The 19,784-nt window shown below is 38.5% G+C and overlaps 1 protein-coding gene across 1 annotated transcript in view; it reads left to right on the top strand.

Annotated features, from left to right (window-relative positions):
• Positions 1 to 17,744, top strand: part of jag1b (jagged canonical Notch ligand 1b) — a 28,029-nt gene extending 10,285 nt beyond the window's left edge. Inside the window, exons 4-26 of the mRNA XM_059565954.1 lie at positions 832 to 1,083; positions 1,929 to 1,989; positions 4,272 to 4,402; positions 4,490 to 4,609; positions 6,140 to 6,253; positions 6,332 to 6,445; positions 6,528 to 6,641; positions 6,749 to 6,795; positions 7,778 to 7,951; positions 8,612 to 8,762; positions 9,410 to 9,574; positions 10,026 to 10,139; positions 10,234 to 10,347; positions 10,455 to 10,568; positions 11,592 to 11,708; positions 12,271 to 12,298; positions 13,167 to 13,252; positions 13,970 to 14,083; positions 14,423 to 14,532; positions 14,634 to 14,867; positions 15,571 to 15,702; positions 16,059 to 16,206; positions 16,748 to 17,744. Coding sequence (XP_059421937.1) covers positions 832 to 1,083; positions 1,929 to 1,989; positions 4,272 to 4,402; positions 4,490 to 4,609; positions 6,140 to 6,253; positions 6,332 to 6,445; positions 6,528 to 6,641; positions 6,749 to 6,795; positions 7,778 to 7,951; positions 8,612 to 8,762; positions 9,410 to 9,574; positions 10,026 to 10,139; positions 10,234 to 10,347; positions 10,455 to 10,568; positions 11,592 to 11,708; positions 12,271 to 12,298; positions 13,167 to 13,252; positions 13,970 to 14,083; positions 14,423 to 14,532; positions 14,634 to 14,867; positions 15,571 to 15,702; positions 16,059 to 16,206; positions 16,748 to 17,202 — 3,209 coding nt within the window. The 3' untranslated portion in view covers positions 17,203 to 17,744. The remainder of the gene's footprint in view (positions 1 to 831; positions 1,084 to 1,928; positions 1,990 to 4,271; positions 4,403 to 4,489; positions 4,610 to 6,139; positions 6,254 to 6,331; positions 6,446 to 6,527; positions 6,642 to 6,748; positions 6,796 to 7,777; positions 7,952 to 8,611; positions 8,763 to 9,409; positions 9,575 to 10,025; positions 10,140 to 10,233; positions 10,348 to 10,454; positions 10,569 to 11,591; positions 11,709 to 12,270; positions 12,299 to 13,166; positions 13,253 to 13,969; positions 14,084 to 14,422; positions 14,533 to 14,633; positions 14,868 to 15,570; positions 15,703 to 16,058; positions 16,207 to 16,747) is intronic.
• The last annotated feature ends 2,040 nt before the right edge of the window (positions 17,745 to 19,784 follow it).

Genomic DNA, 19,784 nt, shown 5'->3' with positions numbered 1-19,784 from the left:
AATAATGTAATAACAGTGCTTTTGAGAAACGCAGCCCAGCCCTATTTGGGAGTATAATAAGAATTTAAGGCTGAAATCTGTGGGTGAGTGAGTGGGAGGGTATTTCATTGTGGTCAGAGTGTTTTAAGGGAATACATGTCAGATTACTTAGTTTACTAGTACTTACATAAAATTATTTCCAGATAGTGTCTCTCAGATTCTATATTTATCTTTTCAAAGAGGTTTTAAAACCATAAATACAAAGGCTGCTAATTATTTTAAAACTCATTTAGGGTTTTTTCACACCGAATGCATTTTTGAATTTGACTTTGTTGCTTTTCCGTTGTTTTTCTATAAAAAATATGTAATTTTACCAAATCCAAAATAAACTATTCAAATATTAGCTGGAAAAAATCTAAATAATTGAAATAAGTATTAGTGCTGACTTAATACCAAAAATCTTTCTCTGAAATTTTCCATGGACCCTCTTGTGGCCACCTGGGGGTCTCCAGAAACCCAGTTAAAACCCTTGCTCTAATTCACTTCTCTGCTTGGGATCTGAATCTACGGGGGTGAATATGTCAGACAGAGAGAGAAAAAGTGAGCAAGAGTTTATTCACTGATGTCATGAGTCCTTGCTGCTAGTAGCATATTGTTTGCACAATGTAATTAATAGTGATTGTGGCTTTTCCTTCAGCTATAAACATGAGGGGTCATTTTAGGCCAGTGATATCTTTAATCTGTGAGCAACTAGATATAGACATTGAAGTTGCTCAGTTAACCTTTAACTCTGAATTGTGTGTGGTGTTATTGTGTCAAGGCCTTTCTAACTGTTACACATTGACTGTTCAGGTGGAAAGCTCATTGAGAAAGCATACCACTCTGGCATGATCAACCCAAATCGACAATGGCAGAGACTGACCCACAACGGCCCCATTGCTCAGTTTGAGTACCAGATCCGGGTCACCTGCGATGAACACTACTACGGCTTTGGCTGCAACAAGTTCTGCCGGCCACGTAACGAGTTCTTTGGACATTACACCTGTGACCAGAATGGCAACAAGACCTGCCTGGAAGGATGGACTGGTCCTGACTGCAATACAGGTGAGCAAGTAGAAGACGATATTCAATCACATACAGTCTTCAAAATAGCTTCTTTTATGTTCCAGAAAAGAAGGTAAGTCATTCAGGTTTGAGTAAATGATGACATAATTAAATTATTTTGTGTGAACTATCCCAATTTTTTTTCTTCGATATCTTGAATTTTAGGGCATAACTGCATTTATGGAGTTGTTGCCCTGACGTACAGGTCTGGGGGCGGGACTAGTGCGTCAACTGCGTAAAAATATTTTAATAGCGTAATTTTTTTCATAACTAATTAGTTAACGCGCTTAACTAACAACACTAATTGTATATATTATAATTTAATATTTCTTCTTATTATCAATATTAAAAAACATGGCTGCTTAATATTTTTGTGGAAACGGACAGTTTTTAGGATTTTCTAATGATTAGAAAGTTTTCTTTAAAATATAATGTTAAAGAACTTTAAAAATCCTACTGACCCCAAACATTTGTACGTTACATTTTTAAATATAAAAATATTGATTTTGGCATCCCTGAATGCATCTAATAATGAAGTAAAATGGTTCGCAAACTATTGACTCATGCTTTACAATGCTTTTATTGTAACCATTTTAAGAGGCTGGTGGGTTTAGTTTGGAATAAGCCGTGAACGGAGAGCGCAGCACCCGAAGCCTGACGACAGGACTCAAATTAGAGTAGGATTCAGTTAGGCTGGTCAGGGGTTTGAAAGATTCCCGCCCCACACATTGCCAAAATGTTTTCATGGGTGAACAGGGGACATTGAGGCCCATGCTATATCTTAAAGCAAGGAGGGGGAACAAACTTACTCTTGTTCATCCTTTCCCATTCTTTCTGTTTTCCAGCGATCTGTAGACAAGGTTGTAGCACCGAACATGGATTTTGTAAGGAACCAGGTGACTGCAAGTGAGTAATCTGCAATATTATTCTATATTTTTGTGGCATTTCCTGCTAAAATTTACTTTACACTGTCATTGGGTTTATTTTGCAGTCAACCTTGCTCTTTAACATTTTGAGCCAAGCCTTGTTAAAGTGTGAAAGATGCAAAAGTACAAGCTTTCACTACAACTAGAGGCTCATGGTTAAATCTTGTTAGAATCCATGTGTCCTGCTTGACCTCCAGTATCATGGTCTGATAGCTCAAGCTCTGTTTCTGGTCCACAGACAATGAAAGCACAGATTACTGAAATCCACCTCCAAGTATTCCAACATGGCTGGAGTTTAGCAGTGAAACGATGTCCATGGTTTAAGACAACTGAAGCACAAAGCTATTTTTAGCCATTTTGCTTTTGTCTGGCGAGAGGTTAAAGCCTTATCTACAAACCATCATCTGCCAAGTTCAGTCTTTAATTGGGTTTTAAAATGCACTGCTTGTTTTACTAATGATGTATGAATTTGGCCACAGGGGAAGAGAAAGCGATGTGTATCTGTGTGTGTTCGTATACAGCTATAGCTCAGTGATTTATGAGTGCATAACAAATACTTTTTTTCTCTTTTGTAACACTGATGCACATAAAACATTTGTTAAACTAACTGGCTTGTTTAATGTGTAATAAAATAGCATGGTGGTTTATTCTATTGTGTTGTTTCCCAAGAGAACAGAATTTGTAGGGATTTTTTAATCCTTCCATAGCAGCATGTTTTCCTTGACATTTTCTTGAGTTAGGTTTTGCTTCGTAATATGTATGATTGCAGCCTGCATGGAAAAAATGCATAAACAAGGCTTTCTGAAGCTACTTGCTTTGTCATAAAGGAATGTGTCATGTGTAACTTATTTGTGTTGAGTAGGGCATCAAGTTAATGAAAATTGAATTTCTTGCACAACAAACCGATCTTCTGTTTGTTGGGGCAAGTCACGGCAGGTTTTGCATTGGTCCTTTTCTGTTTTTTCATCGGTTCGTTATAGGTGTTTGAATGTTTTTTTGGTCAACAGACAGACGTTAGAGATGTTTCGTTACAAAGATCTTTTTTGTTTGAGTAATTCTCATCATTGTATCATCTCTGAAAGTGTTCAAGATCAAGCCTGGAAGTCTACGGAATTCAATGTATACTAAAACCTCAGCTCTTTGTTACATTTGGCATGATTGTATCCCATTACCTATTCATCTCTCACTGAAAGCTTGCCAGAACACACAGCCATGCAACTGTGCAACTGTTGTAACAAGAGCTCTTACTGTGCTAAATTGGAACCGCCGAGGTCTACGGTCGAGGTGAAAATGTTACTCAGCCATGCTGCTTTAATGGCATATTTTTGCTTTAATATCATTCAAAGTCACTTCTTAGACCTTGCTGATGTAAAATAGGGTTTTGTGAATGTTTCTCATAGTCAAAATCTTCTTGCACGTTTAAGAATAGTTGTCTTTAATCACAGAGAGAGGTTTCCTAAACCACCGTGTTTATTTTTACAGCTGAACTGCCGCCTCAGGCTAATTGTTTTCTTTTTTCCCCAAAGGGAGTCTGTTTTCCTGTGGCTAAGCACTCAAGTGACTTACTATCTCGTCTGAATCCTTCTTTAAGGAGCAGGTTATTGCTCAGGCTGTTTAATTATTGCCATCTTAAGGGGGAAGTGTAGGGGAGAGCTATTGCGGAGCTGTTTTAGAAATGGCTTTTAATTACAGGCTTAGAGATATTCAGTTTTTTCGTTCCTTGGGCAGAGAAAGGCTACATGGGAACAGGAGTGAGAATGCAAAAGAACCCGCCATAAATACATTGGCCAATGAAGCGGTTTACAAACACAATCCCCACCACCCAGACGGTCCGAGCAGTTTTGGGGCCAAGCCGCTCTGCTTTTATTGAGACAGAGTGTCCTGCCACAAGCTAATGTTAGTCTCTCTAAAAGACCCAGTGGAGTTTTAAAGCTGCTGTTTGTTGTTTGCATGGCCTGGCATTAAATAATCAGACAAGAAGTTGTCGGCGGTTCCCTTTTCCCAGTGGACTAAAGCAAACTTTTAAAACAGGGTTTATGTTAAGAAAGGGTAACCTTTTAGCATTAGACGCCCTGAAAAACAACACTTTTCCTCAAAGTGTTGATAAGTATTTTGAGAAAATATGCCATTTTCTCAAAATATATTTATATATATATATATATATATATATATATATACTGCCATTTAGTGACACACAGTTTTTAGTGGTCATTTAATTAGCATTTATAAAATCATGCCTTAGTGTCAATTTGTCTTTTACAGGTGTCTGTACGGCTGGCAGGGTCAATACTGTGATAAGTGCATCCCTCACCCAGGCTGTGTACACGGAACCTGTGTTGAACCCTGGCAGTGCCTTTGTGACACTAACTGGGGGGGACAACTTTGTGACAAAGGTAAGCACGCATCAATTTGACTTTTTCTGTCTTTTATTCTGTTTTTGTTTCCTAACATTCAATACTAATCCTGTTCTTACCTCTCAGATCTAAACTACTGTGGAACTCTCCAGCCGTGTCTGAATGGAGGAACGTGCAGCAATACAGGGCCTGACAAATACCAGTGCTCTTGTGAAGATGGCTACTCTGGGGTCAACTGTGAACGAGGTGAGTCAGTCATGCTAGCCACACTTCCAAACATCAAACTAGAGTCTGGTTCACTTTGCAGATTGTGGCCAAATGTTGGGTAATCTGAAATAGTGATATCCCAATAATAAACCAATCGCATATGGTTATTTTTGACCATTTTGTATTCAATATGCATCAGACAGTTTTTGAGGCTGAGACTAACTGTTTTGTTTAGCAAATGTCAGTATTGTGCTTTCTCAAGTGTTCTTTTTCCTGTTTCTTTGTTTCCATTGATCTCCTTATTCAATTTTAAGGTTTCCTTTTTGTACTTTGCATTTAAATATGGTGAGTTTCAAGTTTGCCAAGTTTACAAGAATTTTGATTTGAAGTTAATGTTTGTTCTGGGCATCAGATTTAAGTGTGCACTTACTGTAGTAATAAGTGATGTATCAGTTATTTAAACATTTTGAATATAATTCAAGTTGGATTGATGCACTGCATTATAAAGAATCACTCAAAAACAAATGAGAAAAAAATGGTACCTTTTAGAGGTAGTCCCTGTAAAGGGTTAGGTTTGGAGCTTATCTATCCATAAAAGGTGCAAATTACTAACAGAGTTGTATCCGTACACTATGAACATTGTATAGCTAAATAAAGCAAAAAAATTGTACCTTAGAGACTTGTTTTTTGAGTGTGTCTGTGGTTTATTGTAGGAGTACTGCCCAAATGTTTTATCTTCTTTCCCTGTTTATGACTCGGAAACATAATGACACTGTAGCTGCTTGAAATTTGATACAAGGAGCAGTTCAGATGCAGTCGTTTGAATTTGATCGTCTTGTTTAATGAATCATAACACTCATTATGTGCTGCTTTCTGTGTTTCTGTTGGCACAAGTCCTTTTTATACAAAAAGCCATTTTGTTATTGACACCAAGTCAAAGTCTGCAGCAGTGTCATTGCATTCTGGTTTAACAAGATAGAAAAGGGTGTAGAGAGTCTATGGGGGATCAGATGATGTCAGACCACGGGCCTTAACTGTCTACAGTGTCAGGAAGGGCGCCTAGGTCTGCTAATCCTCTGTTATGATATGTCCTGCCAGTGAATCTCGTCTGTTTTGACAGTCAGTGGTTGGATGGGTATAGTGATGAAATCTGCCAGATGGGCCGTCATGGCTTTTTTCCACCCCATCCTTCTCTCAGATTCATATGATCCCGATTTAAGCCCTCGGGCTGGTGACAACCTCCTGGGGAAGTGAAATCTTCCCTTATTCAAACCATGGGAGGAATCATTCAGTCTTAAGCAGGGAGATAATAAGTTAATGGGGTCAGTCATGTGACTAAAGTGCAAAGGTTAGATCAACATACTCTGGTTAGGTTTTAGAGCATATCAGACCTATAGTTCACCCAGAAATGAAACCTCATGTAATGTATTTCTTCTGTTTAACTAATCTTTGTTTCAGTTTAATGATGATAAGGCTTTACAGGAGAATTGTACGAGTTTGAATCACCATAAAAAGAAAAAAAATCTATAAAAACTGCAAACAAGTGATACTATATGCTTGCGTTCACAGCTGAACACGCCTGTCTGTCTAACCCTTGTATGAATGGAGGGACGTGCAAGGAGACCAGTCAGGGTTACGAATGTCACTGTGCAGTCGGCTGGAGCGGCCCATCGTGCGAAATCAGTAAGAAGGCACACAAAAAAAACTTTGAAGAAGATATCCAGTTACACTTGATTTGTCTAACCTGCTCTGATCTCACAGATGTGGATGATTGTACACCTAACCCATGCAAACATGGAGGCACCTGTCAGGATCTGGTTAATGGCTTCAAATGTACCTGCCCTCCTCACTGGACCGGCAAAATGTGTCTGATTGGTGAGAGATTAGTGAAGGAATTTGAAGTTAGACTTTCACCATGCTTTTAACTAGGAGTTAATCACAACATTTAATTTCAAAGATGCCAATGAATGTGAGGAAAAGCCATGTGTGAATGCCAAGTCATGCCACAATCTGATTGGTGGATATTTCTGCGAGTGTCTCCCTGGCTGGATGGGTCAGAATTGTGATAAAAGTGAGTATAACAACAATCTATTTTTTTTTTATCCCTGCATGTGGTTTGGAAGATTACTATCTGCTGTTTCTGGCTTAAAAATCCAGACATATTTCTCTCAATTTCAGACATAAATGACTGTCAGGGTCAATGTCTGAATGGAGGAACTTGCAAGGTAGGAGATCTTCTGATGTTTTATTGTTAATGCACACTGCTGTTCAAAAGTTGGGGGTCAGAAAGAAATTAAAACATTTATTCAGCAAGAGTGACAGTTAACTTTTATAATGTTACTATATATATATATATATATATATATATTTCAAATAAATACAGTTCTTTTAAACATTCTATTCATCAGAGTTCCACAAAAATATCAATGTTGATAAGAAATATGAAATGCACCAAATCAGAATATTAGAATTATTTCTGAGTAATACCTGAAAATTCAGCTTTGACATCACAAGAATAAATTACACTTTATTATATATTCATTTAGAAAACAATTATTAGGAATAGCAATAAAATGTCACAATATTTCAGTTTTTACTGTATTTTTGAGCAAACATCTGCAGCCTTGGTGAAGAGACTTCTTTCAAAAACATCTAACTGACCCTAAACCTATGAATGGAAGTGTAATAGTCTGTTGTTTGACTTAATCAGGAAGGGGCTGGCATGTAAAGAGCCATGTACAGCTACAGTACAGTGATGGGTTTATCTGAAATCGGATATAACTGAGAACAAAGTGGAATGTACAGGTGTGCTCAAGGATATCCCTTTTAATTGCTACTGACTGCTTCAAACAAAACTCTCGAGTCATTTTCTTAGGCTTAATGCCATGAACCTCTCAAACTTTGACAAATCCAGTGACTAGTTCATCTCCAGGTGGGCTTATTGTTGAAGATTAAAAACTGTAAACATCCAGAACAGAAACATGGGTGTGCCACCTGAGGTTGACATATTGATACCATTCATTCTCAGAAGCGCTGTACAAAAAAAGTAAGCCTTCTAAGCTGAACATTTATTTTGGGGGGTTAGTGCCAGGAAAGTATGCCCATGATTATGGCACAGAGATGATTGTGCATTGGTCACTACACTGAGTTATTGTAGCTTTTAAAAAATAACAATGAAAGTAACCTTCTAGCTCTCATCTTTGACAGGATTTGGTGAATGGTTACCGCTGTCTTTGCCCTCCTGGCTATGCGGGTGAACACTGTGACAAGGACGTGGACGAGTGTGCTAGCAGTCCCTGCCTAAACGGTGGCCGGTGTCAGAATGAAGTCAATGGATTTAAGTGTCTGTGTCCTGCCGGCTTCTCGGGTCAGCTATGTCAGGTGAGAGAAAACCTGTTTTATATAGATATCAATCCAGTTGCTAAACTGGACACTTGATGCACCAAAAAAAAAAAAAAAAAAAACATAAATAATCGCTCCCATAAAGATTAACTTTATTGATATGTTTAAACATAGAAATTTCTGATTTCTTCAGAAACCATTCTAACATGTTAATTTGCTTTCAAGAAACATTTATCATATGTTAAAAACAGTTTGTGTGGAAGCCATAACTTTTTTCTGGATTCTTTGATGAATAGAAAGTTCAAACAGAGTTTTTAATATTTTATAATATTATAAATGTCTTTACTGTCACTTTAGATCAGTTTAATGTCTCTTAGCTGAATAAAATATTAATTTCTTTTAAAAAACGCTTAAACAGTGTGTACCTTCATCCACCCAGCTCTTGTTGTACCCTGAAGAAAGAGAGAGACAAAGAAAGACGGGCTAGGTTTGAGACAGGCAGGGTTTGGCTAGCTCTTTAAAATATTCGTCTATTTGTTTTTATTCTCCTGAGCGTTTTGGTGTGCTTTTTTCCTGGCAGACGCTGCGTCGAGGCTGTTGAGTGTTGCTCTGTTTTCTAAGAATCCAAAAATGCCTGGATATCATTTTCCCCTCATCATTGAGCTCTTTTCTCCTCTTGTAAATCTTTCTCTGGTGTAGCTGGATATCGATTACTGCCAGCCCAACCCATGTCAGAACGGCGCACAGTGTTTCAACCTGGCCTCGGACTACTTTTGCAAATGTCCTGATGACTACGAGGGTAAAAACTGCTCTCACCTGAAGGACCATTGTCGAACCACATCATGCCAAGGTGAGAAATCTCAGTCTCTGGGATGGATCCAGTCTCGGTATCTCTTTGTAAACCGCCCCCCTAAAACCCAGAGTAAGCTGATCTGCCAGTTGCATGCCATTGTTCAGCTGCTGAGTAAAACTAGATTACAGGCCCGTGGACTCTCCCACCACCTTCAGGGGGAAAGATGAGGAAAAAGAACTCATATTTTGTTACATGAGGCTTTTTCAGCCCGTGGTGAGCTATTTGACAGTAACCTCCCTGGACACAAAGCTCACATACACACAGTCTCCGAAACCCTTTCTCCATTCCCAAATCCTCCTGAACATTTGCCAGTTTCTTAACAGCTCTGTGTGTGTTCTTCGTGGTAATGACTTGGTGGGATTCTCTGCATTGGATGTTTAAAAGTGTGTGTGTGTGTTTGAGGAGGGGCAAACCCCACAGCTAGATAAGCCCATCAAGTTTCTTTTAACTTTCTGGGCTTATGTGCATGAAATGGCCTCCTCGTGAACTCCTTTTACAAAAGAAGATGTAAAAACTTAGAAAGTGAATCCATAAATGTTGAAATAAACTGGTAGAATGGCTAATGCGGGTTTAGTGTAGCTTTTATTTGACAATGAACCCAGAGTTTTAACAGATGGCTTTCGTTCTTTCTCTGAAACTTTCAGTGATTGACAGCTGCACTGTTGCTGTGGCATCCAACAGTACGCCGGAAGGGGTGCGATATATCTCCTCAAACGTCTGTGGTCCTCACGGACGCTGCAGGAGTCAGGCCGGAGGCCAGTTTACTTGCGAGTGTCAGGAAGGATTTAGAGGCACCTACTGCCATGAAAGTAAGACTAAACATTGTTATCAGATTATATGATTTTCACTTTATGGTCGGGTTTTAAAATTTGTCTAAATTTTTTTTAAAAATATATTTAAAACATTAAAAACTAAAATCAATTGTTTTAAATGCTCTGTGAATTTACCTATCATAATAAGTCTGATGAATGATTATTTAATTTGAAATTTGCAAAAGGTTGCATTTAACGGTGCTATTAAGTTATTAGTGTTTTTGCAAATTAACTTTAAGTGCACTTTAGATGACAGCAAAAGTAATCTCAGTGTTAAAGTACAGAAAATGAGCTTGCACAATTAAAATTGCAATAACCAATCAATAGCAATATCAACCACAATGAACAAAATCATTAATATCAGCTGATAATCAACTGATATATTGTGCATCCCTATCATCTATGTAGATGATCCTACATTTTGTGGTGTCTATGGCCTTTTTTTCAGATATAAACGACTGTGAGAGTAACCCATGTCGCAATGGCGGTACTTGCATCGATAAGGTGAACGTTTATCAGTGCATTTGTGCTGACGGCTGGGAAGGAGTTCACTGCGAAATCAGTATGTTCACTTGAATAGATTTTTCTCAACTTTTGTTAAATGTTTGTGCTTCTTTAAGCTCATTTTCTTTTTCTTTTTCTCCCCATTTTTTCAGACATCGATGACTGCAGCTTGAACCCCTGCCTGAACAAGGGAGCATGTCAAGACCTGGTGAACGATTTCTACTGCGAATGTAAAAATGGCTGGAAGGGAAAAACCTGCCACTCCCGTAAGAAAGACTATTTGTATGACCCACCCAGTTTGCTGAGTTTTTGTTTTTGTGTGAGCGTGTACATATGGAGTTATAAAATACTATTGGAACAACTGTAATTTTAGGTGACAGTCAATGTGACGAAGCCACATGCAATAATGGAGGTACATGCCATGATGAAGGGGACATCTTCAAATGCAGGTGCTCACCTGGCTGGGAAGGAGCCACATGTAACATAGGTCAGTTTGGGTGATGCCTATTCACTTTCTCTACCTTAGAATGTGATACAGCTCATGTGAATCCCTTGCAAAAAAAATCATTTACACAAACCCCTTTTTTGCACACTTCTTGCTGTCAAGGCATACTTAACATGAAAATGCACTGTGCAATGTCAGCTACAAATTTAGCTACAAGTATTTTTTTGAGTGCTTCAGAACCTTTTAAACTGAATCTTTCAAGAATATGACCACTACATTTCAAGCTCAGGGGTTTCAAAACTTTATAATACCAAGGACCCACACATTTGATCACTTTACAAAGTACCCCCCCCCCCCTTCTAAAATGTGGGGGAATTTAAACAATTGACTTTTATGTTGTTGTACTAAAGCCAAAAAAAAAATGCATTATAAGAAATTTAAATTTAAATGTATTGCTATAGTACCGTATTTCCAACCAATCATTAAATCAATTTTGTAAATTGTGAAATATAAATAATATGATATACGAATATAATATGTAATATAAATTAGATCAAATATTGTCATATACAAAAACTTAACCATTTATCTTTTTAACATTTTTTTTTTTTAATCACTGACATTTTCCATGGCCACTTCCATTTGAAAACCCCTTGAATATTCAGAAACTGTTTTATCATTTAAATTGTAAACGAAGAAGTTGCTCTGCAAAAACACTGTTCACATTCAATCATTCTAGCTCACAGACTGAAATCTCTTTCTCTTTCTGTCAATGTATTGGCTGCAATTCGCTTCAAATAGCACGATCTTTAAAACAACCCCATCAGATTTTGGGACGAGCATTTCTGCAGATTTCTTTGATGCAGAAAATATCATATCTGGTGTACGGTCGGCTCCAATTCTTTGATGGGAAATTTAGTTGGATCGAGTCTTGGGAAATGTTGTACTTGGTAATACTTCAAGATGTAGCCGGTCCATTTTAAGTGTGGCAGTCTTGTTGTGGTTGCACTCGTGTTGCTCTGTTCAGTTCAAAGCATTCTGACCTCTCTTGTGGCTCCTCTGCAGCCAAGAACAGCAGCTGTCTGCCCAACCCATGTGAGAATGGAGGCACCTGTGTGGTCAACAGCGACTCCTTCACCTGCGTCTGCAAGGAAGGCTGGGAAGGATCCACCTGCACCGAGAGTGAGTACCGCAGTACTAACTTCCTAGGTAGATTTAAAGTGGAAGAGGGAATAGTTTTACTCATAAATGTTAATATTTCAACCCTCATTTAGTCTGAGAATAAAGCAGGGATCCATTTTCCTGGCTTTGTCTTGCTCGTTCTTTTCCATTCTTTCTCTAAACCCACCTCACCCTGGCTGGACAATGTCGGCTGCTGCCAGCTATGAAGGAAAAAATTTAAATGAGGGAAAGTGGAGACAGATGTCCCCCCCTTTCCTCAAGCCCACCGCTTCTCTTTCTTTATTCTTTTTTTCCTCACTGTGCCTTTCTACTGTATTGTTGTGCACCTCTTGCTCTGTGAGAACGGAGAAACCTGGAGTCCTAAAAATGAAAAGCTGGAGACAGAGAGTCAGTTAGTAACCGAGCAATCAGCGAGTCTGCCAAACTGGACGCCCACACGAGCACACAGACGCACGCACGCGCGCTCCGACACAAGCTCTGACATGTTGACTGTTGTGTTCATTCTTATGTGCTCACATGGGTGTGAAGTGAATCAAACCCTCTCTCTCTCGCTCTCTTTCAGATACCAACGACTGCAACCCACACCCATGGTAAGTCCTGGCAAAACATTTATGCACACAGCCTGCCGCTGTAAACAGGCCCGTACAGCTGTGCCGCACTTTCTCACACTCTCTCACAGTGCTGGGAAACAGGCACTCCCATTGCTTCTGTCATTCCAAGAGTGCGTTAAGCTCGCTGACTATTGTGCTTTTGACATCGGGTTCATCTGCTCGAGAAGTTGTCTAAGCAAGATTCTGAGTTCACAGTAACATATCCCAGCAAAACAGATTAGCACGAGTATATTTGATAAGGATTTTATCAGGGGCCACTGATAACAGTGAACTGATAAAATGCACTTATAATAATTGGATTTTCCTGTTCTTGCATATTTGTAAAAGTTTTATTTTATTAATACAAATTTTATTTATATTTTCATAAAAAGAAAATTCTGTTATTTACTGTATATTAATTTTTTTTTAATCTTTGTATATTACTTTATATTGCTTTTTATTATTAGTTATTTTATTAGTTTCTATGTAATATTGTTTATTCGTGTTATTTTCATTTGTCATTTTATATTAAATGTTTGTATTAGTTTTTGTGACTATTGTATTTATTTTATTTGTGTCATTTGGTTTTATGCTTATCTTAATTTTCCTTAATTTTATTTCATTTTTATTTGACTTTTTATTTTATTCATTTTATATCAACATTTTTTTATTTTTAATAGTATTTATTTACTTTTTCCACTTTAGTTGACCAAACTCAAACTTTGCTCACTGTTAGCCAATAGCTCTTATGCAGTATGTCAACATGCCAGTTTTGACTCTCCTTTGGCTGTTTTTGGACCCTGTTTGTAATGCTGCAATGATGCCTGAACCGAACTGCGTCTGACCTTCTGACTTTCTCTCTCCATAGCTACAATAGCGGGACATGCGTGGATGGTGAAAACTGGTACCGTTGTGAGTGCGCTCCAGGTTTCGCTGGGCCAGACTGCCGCATAAGTGAGTGTTAGATGACGCCTGATCCTCTTGGCTGTGAGCCCTGTAAATGTGCAACACAACTCTTCATAAACAAACAGAGCTGGAACAAAATGCATGGTCTAGCCACCCAATTAGCCAGCCCTCTTGGCAGAATGCCAACAGCACAGCGAGCAGCATCCTCGCATTCTGCATCGCTTATGTTCACGACCCCTTTGGGAGAAACTGACTCACAGTGACCGAAAGCCAATCAGCCTGATTATCCAGCACTTATTACAGAGCGCGATTTGCTCTTTGAAAAGCTTTCATCTGGCTGCACGAGATATAACTCAGGCTTTACTGTTCGATGTATCCAAACCTGCAAATGAGCTCATGACATTAAGGTCAGCTGAGCCTAAAATGATATAGGACAGGACAGGACAGGGTCTTTGGTCATACTTTATGAACTCGCCTCAATCAAAATTATCTTCATGGGAATATTTAACTCAATAAGCAAGACGGAATGAGAGTTTTGTCTTGTCTCAAGCAAAAAACAAGCCTTAATTTCAAGATTCTTGGAAAACAAGCCTTAAATATCTTAAGCAGTCTTGCTTATAAGGTAAATTTATGTCATTTGTAACAATATTTCAGTGTTTTTACTGGGAAACAAGACCATATCTGTTGCTATTCATGTAATTGGAATGTTTTAGGACTTTAAAACTTCAAAGCATGATTCCCAACAGATTCTCTTCTTTCCTTCAGATGTAAACGAGTGTCAGTCTTCTCCCTGCGCAAGTGGATCTACCTGCGTAGATGAAATCAATGGTTATCGCTGTCTTTGTCCACCTGGAAGAACAGGACCAGAGTGTCAAGAAGGTAAGAGTCATATAAGCTTGTGCAAACAGGCTACACGCCACTTATTTCTTATTGAAAAGAACTTCGAGACCTGCGTATACATCTCCCAAACCATTGCTTTACTACAAAGCAGTGATATTGTTGACTTAACGGTTTCAAAGTTGCCAAATAATTCTCCTTAGTTTGAGGGTTCACATCAATTTGATGTACTTGGGCTGCAATGAATGTGATAAAAGAAAAACAAATAGAAAATTTACACACTAAATGCAAATGTAATGCTTGAATTTTTTACTCAAGAAGATCACATCTTACCAACTCCTTTCTTGCCATGTCATAATCCACTGTTGATATTGTTCACAGTAACTGGGAGACCATGTATTGCTGACGGACAAGTAACTGCTGATGGTGCCAAATGGGTGGAAGACTGCAACATTTGCCAGTGTCAATATGGAAAGATTCATTGCACCATGGTAAGTTAGCTGCCGTTGCATTGTATTCTTGAGGCATTTACTAATACTTTTCTTAATTAAGCAATCAAAAATGACAATTTTTTTGTCTCTATTTTCTTCAGATGTGGTGTGGACCACAACTATGTCGGGCAGGAAAGGTCAGAAGTGGGTGTCCTGCAGGCCAATCCTGTGTTCCCATCAAAGAAGAGCACTGCTTTGTCAAACCCTGTCTTAGTCTCGGAGATTGTTGGCCCCCTGCACCCCCTCCACCCTCCAAATGCCACACCAGCTTCTCTTACCAGGACGACAGCTGTGCCAACATCACGTTCACCTTTAACAAGGAGAACATGCCTCAAGTGAGTCATACTTTTAGATGAAAGCGATTGAATTATGAGCTTTTGAGTCATTTTCCCCCTTCTTGAAACATCTCCTCCACCCTTCTCTAACTCTCTGGAGAACTGAGAGCGCAGTGGGGCGTGAAATATCAGGTTCTCTTCTTCTAGGAGACAACGTTCCTCATGGGTGAAGTTTTACATGTTGGTTGGATTCTCACAAGCTTTGTTGTCATGTCCAAACACTTTTTCTTCAAATGAATATAAGCTCAAGAAATACATTTTGTACAATAAGCTGTGGTTCGGTATTCCTTTCCGAACCAAGACATTCCTGAGCTAATATCCCATAACGGTTTAATACTTAGGCAGTCATTGTTGAGAAACACCGCTGGCGGCTGCCCACCAGCCAGCCCGAATTGCTGAACGAGAGACAAGCGAGTGCAACAAAGGACAGTGACAAGCATTAAAAACATGTGGTTCGTCTACTAATGGGCTACAGAAACTAAAGAGAAGTGTATATGATTAATATTTGACAGGGGGAGAACCTTGCCATCCATTTTTAATTTTTTTTACTTTCTCCCAACCGACTAAATCTTTCATTTTGGACTTTTCGCACTGCCCACAAAGAAAAGAAGTTTTGAGGATTTAGATGAATATGGTGCTAATTATTTAGTTGGAAAGCGCTTACATTAGATCCAATAGATAATAGATCTTTCTGTTGCGACAGGGCTTGAGTGTGGAGCATGTTTGTAATGAGCTGAGGCACTGGTACCTGCTGAAGAACCTGACAGCAGAGTATGCTGTGTCCATCACCTGTGAGCCATCTTCTTCAACCAGCAATGAGATTCACGTCAGCATTGTAAGTACAGCTTTTCAACAAGTATAAATGGGTCTAAAATAGCATTTAAAAATGTTTCTAGAGGGCCACCTTTAGTTACAACATGTTCCAACACACCTGACAGGAAGTTTCTAGTACTCTAGAAGATCAGCTGGTTCAGGTGTTTCTAATTAAAAGAAGATGGACACCACTAATTTAAAGAAAATGTTTTTTGTCATTTACTCACGCTAATGCCATTCCAAACCTGCATGATTTCCATTCTTCTTTGGAACACAAAAAAATAAGATTCTTTTGTTCATACGTTGAAAGTCCTCTAGAGTTGTTTTGGACCCAAGTGAATTTTTTGTGATATTTATGAATCTACGTTTCCTGTGCAGTCCACAGAAGAGCCCAGGTCAGACAGGAATCCTATTAAAGATATTACGGGTCAAATATTCGACTTGGTGAGCAAGCACGATGGTAACAGCACCATCATCAAAGCCATCACCGGAGTACGAGTTCATCAGACACAAAGCCCCAAAACTGGTAAGCAGCTCTCCATTAAAAGTAGTCAAAAATTTAAGTATTAAGGTTTCCACAGTCTGGGCCAGTCGTGTTGAACTGTCTGTCCTTGGTCTGTCTTGCTTGAGCAATGTTTAACTGTCAAAAGAAGCTTTAAGTCACTGAAGCCATGGAATGTTACATCAGCTCTGCCAGTTGGATTGAACTTCAATTAGACATCAGGGCCCTCTTTATGCATGCTGTTCATCAAAAATGGCGTCCTTTGTTTCTGCCAAGCTGCTAAGTCTCTTCCTAACTTAAGAGACCTTTAAACCGTGTGAGCCAGCCTCTGTAGATTGGGCCAGGGGACCGGGTATAAACAGTGTATGTCTTGTCCAAAATAGGAAAATGTTGCTGTTGAATTGAAGTGTGGATTATTTTTTCCTACACCACTTCTGTTTTCAAACTCCAAGGTTTTCACATTTCCAATGCACAAATGTTCACCAGTAAATAGACATTTTAATAGTTTTCCCTTGCAGTCTTCTTGTCTCAAATACTGACCCACTGTCCCTTCTTCTGTCCCAAGACTACCTGGTTCCTCTGCTCAGCTCCATTTTCATCGTGCTCTGGATCCTTGCCCTGGCCTCGGCCTTCCTGTGGTGCATTCATCGTCGGCGGAAACAGAACAACCACAGCAACGCAACTACCTCAGCTACAGAGGACAATACCACCAATAATGTGCGTGAGCAGCTCAACCAAATCAAGAACCCCATCGAGAAACATGCGGCCCATGGCGTGGTCATAAAAGACTACGAGGGGAAGAACTCCATCATTGCCAAAATTAGGACGCATAACTCCGAGGTGGAGGAAGAGGAAATGGACAAACACCTGCAGAAAGCGCGCTTCAACAAGCAGTCGGCATACACGCTGGTGGAGCGGGAGGAGCGTGCGCCCAACAAAAACCCAAACTGGACTAACAAACAAGACAACAGAGACTTGGAGACGGCACAGAGTTTAAACAGGTTGGAGTATATCGTATAGCAGGCAGCTGTGTTGCCGTGCGACCGAACCCCTGTTGCACTTACCAGTCATTTGACAGGGTCTCGGGGGGGTGGGGTTGTGCTTCTTAAAACTGTTGCGTCATGTTCTGGACTCCAAGCCTGTTACTGGCCTAGAATCCTGTGTTAATTTAAGTTTTGACAAGCTGGCTTCACACTGGCAATTGTAATATTTGCTGTGGACGGCTGGAAAACCCAAATGCTGCATTTTGCATCCAGTGTTTTCCTTCATAAAAGAAAAAAAATTGTAACAAAAAAAAAAAAAAGTACACATTTCAAATGTCTATATTTTTGTGGATACGTTTGAGTATCTCTGAGTCTGAAAAATGTGCATAGTGTTTGCAAATAGTGTTATTTTCGTTCATAATGACAATGCTCTCACAGCTAAAGTAGTTGTTTCTTCGTTATCCAGCGGCTGTGTGGAAACTCTCTCTCTCTAGTTGGTTTTATTTCTAGTTCTGAACTGAAAGTGCCTTCACAGCTAAGCACCACAGCAATTGTCGAAAAGGAATTTAAAAAAATGGAGGGAAAAAAAACAAAACAAAAAAAATTATTTATTATTTTTTCTTTTCTTGGGGTGGGATAGGTCGGTAAGCCTTCTGCTGCCAATATGAAGAATTGTGTCAATTTAGTGTAGATATGTATATTTTTTTTAATTAATCACTGTGTATATTTGATTTATTAACTTAATAATCAAGAGCCTTAAAATATCATTCCTTTTTATTTATATGTCCTGTCTAGTTTTGAAGGTTTTGATAGCTTTTAAGCCTATAACTTTGTTCAGACGACATTTGTTTGATGTTCCGCATACCAAAATTTCAGAGAGAAAAAGCAGTCTATTTTTTTTTTTTTCAAAAACAAGATGGGCATTTGTGTGCCTGAATTTTTTTTTTCTTTATATATTGTCAGATATTTCAATATTTGAAACTTCTATTGTATGTATTTTGCCAACTCTTACTTGCTCAGTGCAAGTAATGTCAACATCATGACTGCTTTTTGTTTGGATACCTGGTGGCAGACACATTGCTTGCCACGGATGGAAAAAAATAAATCATTAAAAATATCTCAAATAAAAGGGAACACGAGTCTTCTAGTTGATTGTTGGTAAACCTGATTCACATAAATCATTTCTCTTCCACTTCAGTTTGCAGTATGTCATAAGCTACGCTGTGAATACTTGAACAGTAGGGGGCCAATGGAAACACTGTAGACGACTGCCTTGCTTTCAGGAGTCCATTTCAATTGCTGTGCACATGTAGTGTTCTTTTAGTTATTCTTTTATATTGAGGCTCTCTAAAACACCAAACCGGCAAGCTTATCACATTTGTAAATTAGGTAACACTTTAGAATAAGGTTCCATTAGTTAATGTTAGTTAATGCATTAATTAACATGAACAAACAATGAACAAAACATTTATTACTTTATTAATCTTTGTTAATGTTAGTTAATGAAAATAGTTATTCATAGTTCATGCTAATTCACAGTGCATTAACTAGGTTGTTAACAAGCACAACTTTTGATTTGAATAATGCATTAGTAAATGTTGAAATTATTAACTAAAATTAATAAATGCTGTAGAATGATTGTTCTTGCTTAGTTCATGTTAACTAAAGTAACATGAACTAACATTAACCAATGGAATCTTCTAAAGTGTTGCTGTAAATTCTATAAGATCATGGCATTATTCAGTGTTCATATTTGATCTAATTGTAAATTAGTTTTTTAGTTTGTTCCTGGCAATATTTTTGGAATGTAATATTTATTAAACATTTTATATAAAAGGAAAATTAAATGTTTGTGTGCTGCTTTGGGAGGAGCTGAATCCCCTCTTACGCTGACGTAATGTAATGTGAGGCACAAGGTCTGTCTAAATGTCTTTTCGTGGTACAGCCGTGCAGGTCTGAATGTACTCTGTACCATGTGAAGACTGATGCTGCTACTGAACTTCCCTCCCTAAATGATGAATGAGGTATTCAGTAAAATAACTGAAGGGCAAAGGCAAAGCTTATGGTGATGAGAAGAAAAAAGGGGTTTTCCAGCCATGTATCATGTAAATTCTATCATCATTTATATATTGTTCATATATTTTCTTTCTTCTGTGGCACACAAAAAAGGCATTTCGATAGTAAGGTTGCTGTTTTCCATGCATATTAAATGAGGACTGGAGGTTTCGAGGTGCAAAAAGAACGCAAAGACATCATCAAAGTGGTTCATACAACTCATGCCTATATTCAGTCTTCTGAAGAAATTTAAGTGCACATTCACTCAAGATTTTCTTATAATTGCTAAAATAAGTCCAATTTGTGAACTAATCATTCTTGTGAGTCACATATTTTCAATCATCCAGTTCATAAAACCTGTCTGATTGATTTATGAATCAGACTCGAGATAAAACTTGCCGACTCAATTTGGTCACAGCAGAGGAACATTGGTGAAAAACAACTTAAACTTTGTTTCTCACACAAAGGCTTTTTATAACTTCTGAACACTTCGAATACAATGCACAAGTAACTTTTATGATTATTTTATTGCGCTCTGTGTCATTTCTAAGGCTTGAAAACATC

Source organism: Carassius carassius, chromosome 14 (genome assembly GCF_963082965.1).
Source record: "Carassius carassius chromosome 14, fCarCar2.1, whole genome shotgun sequence".
Classification (NCBI taxonomy): Eukaryota; Metazoa; Chordata; class Actinopteri; order Cypriniformes; family Cyprinidae; genus Carassius; species Carassius carassius.
This window is presented reverse-complemented; position numbering and strand designations above follow the sequence as displayed.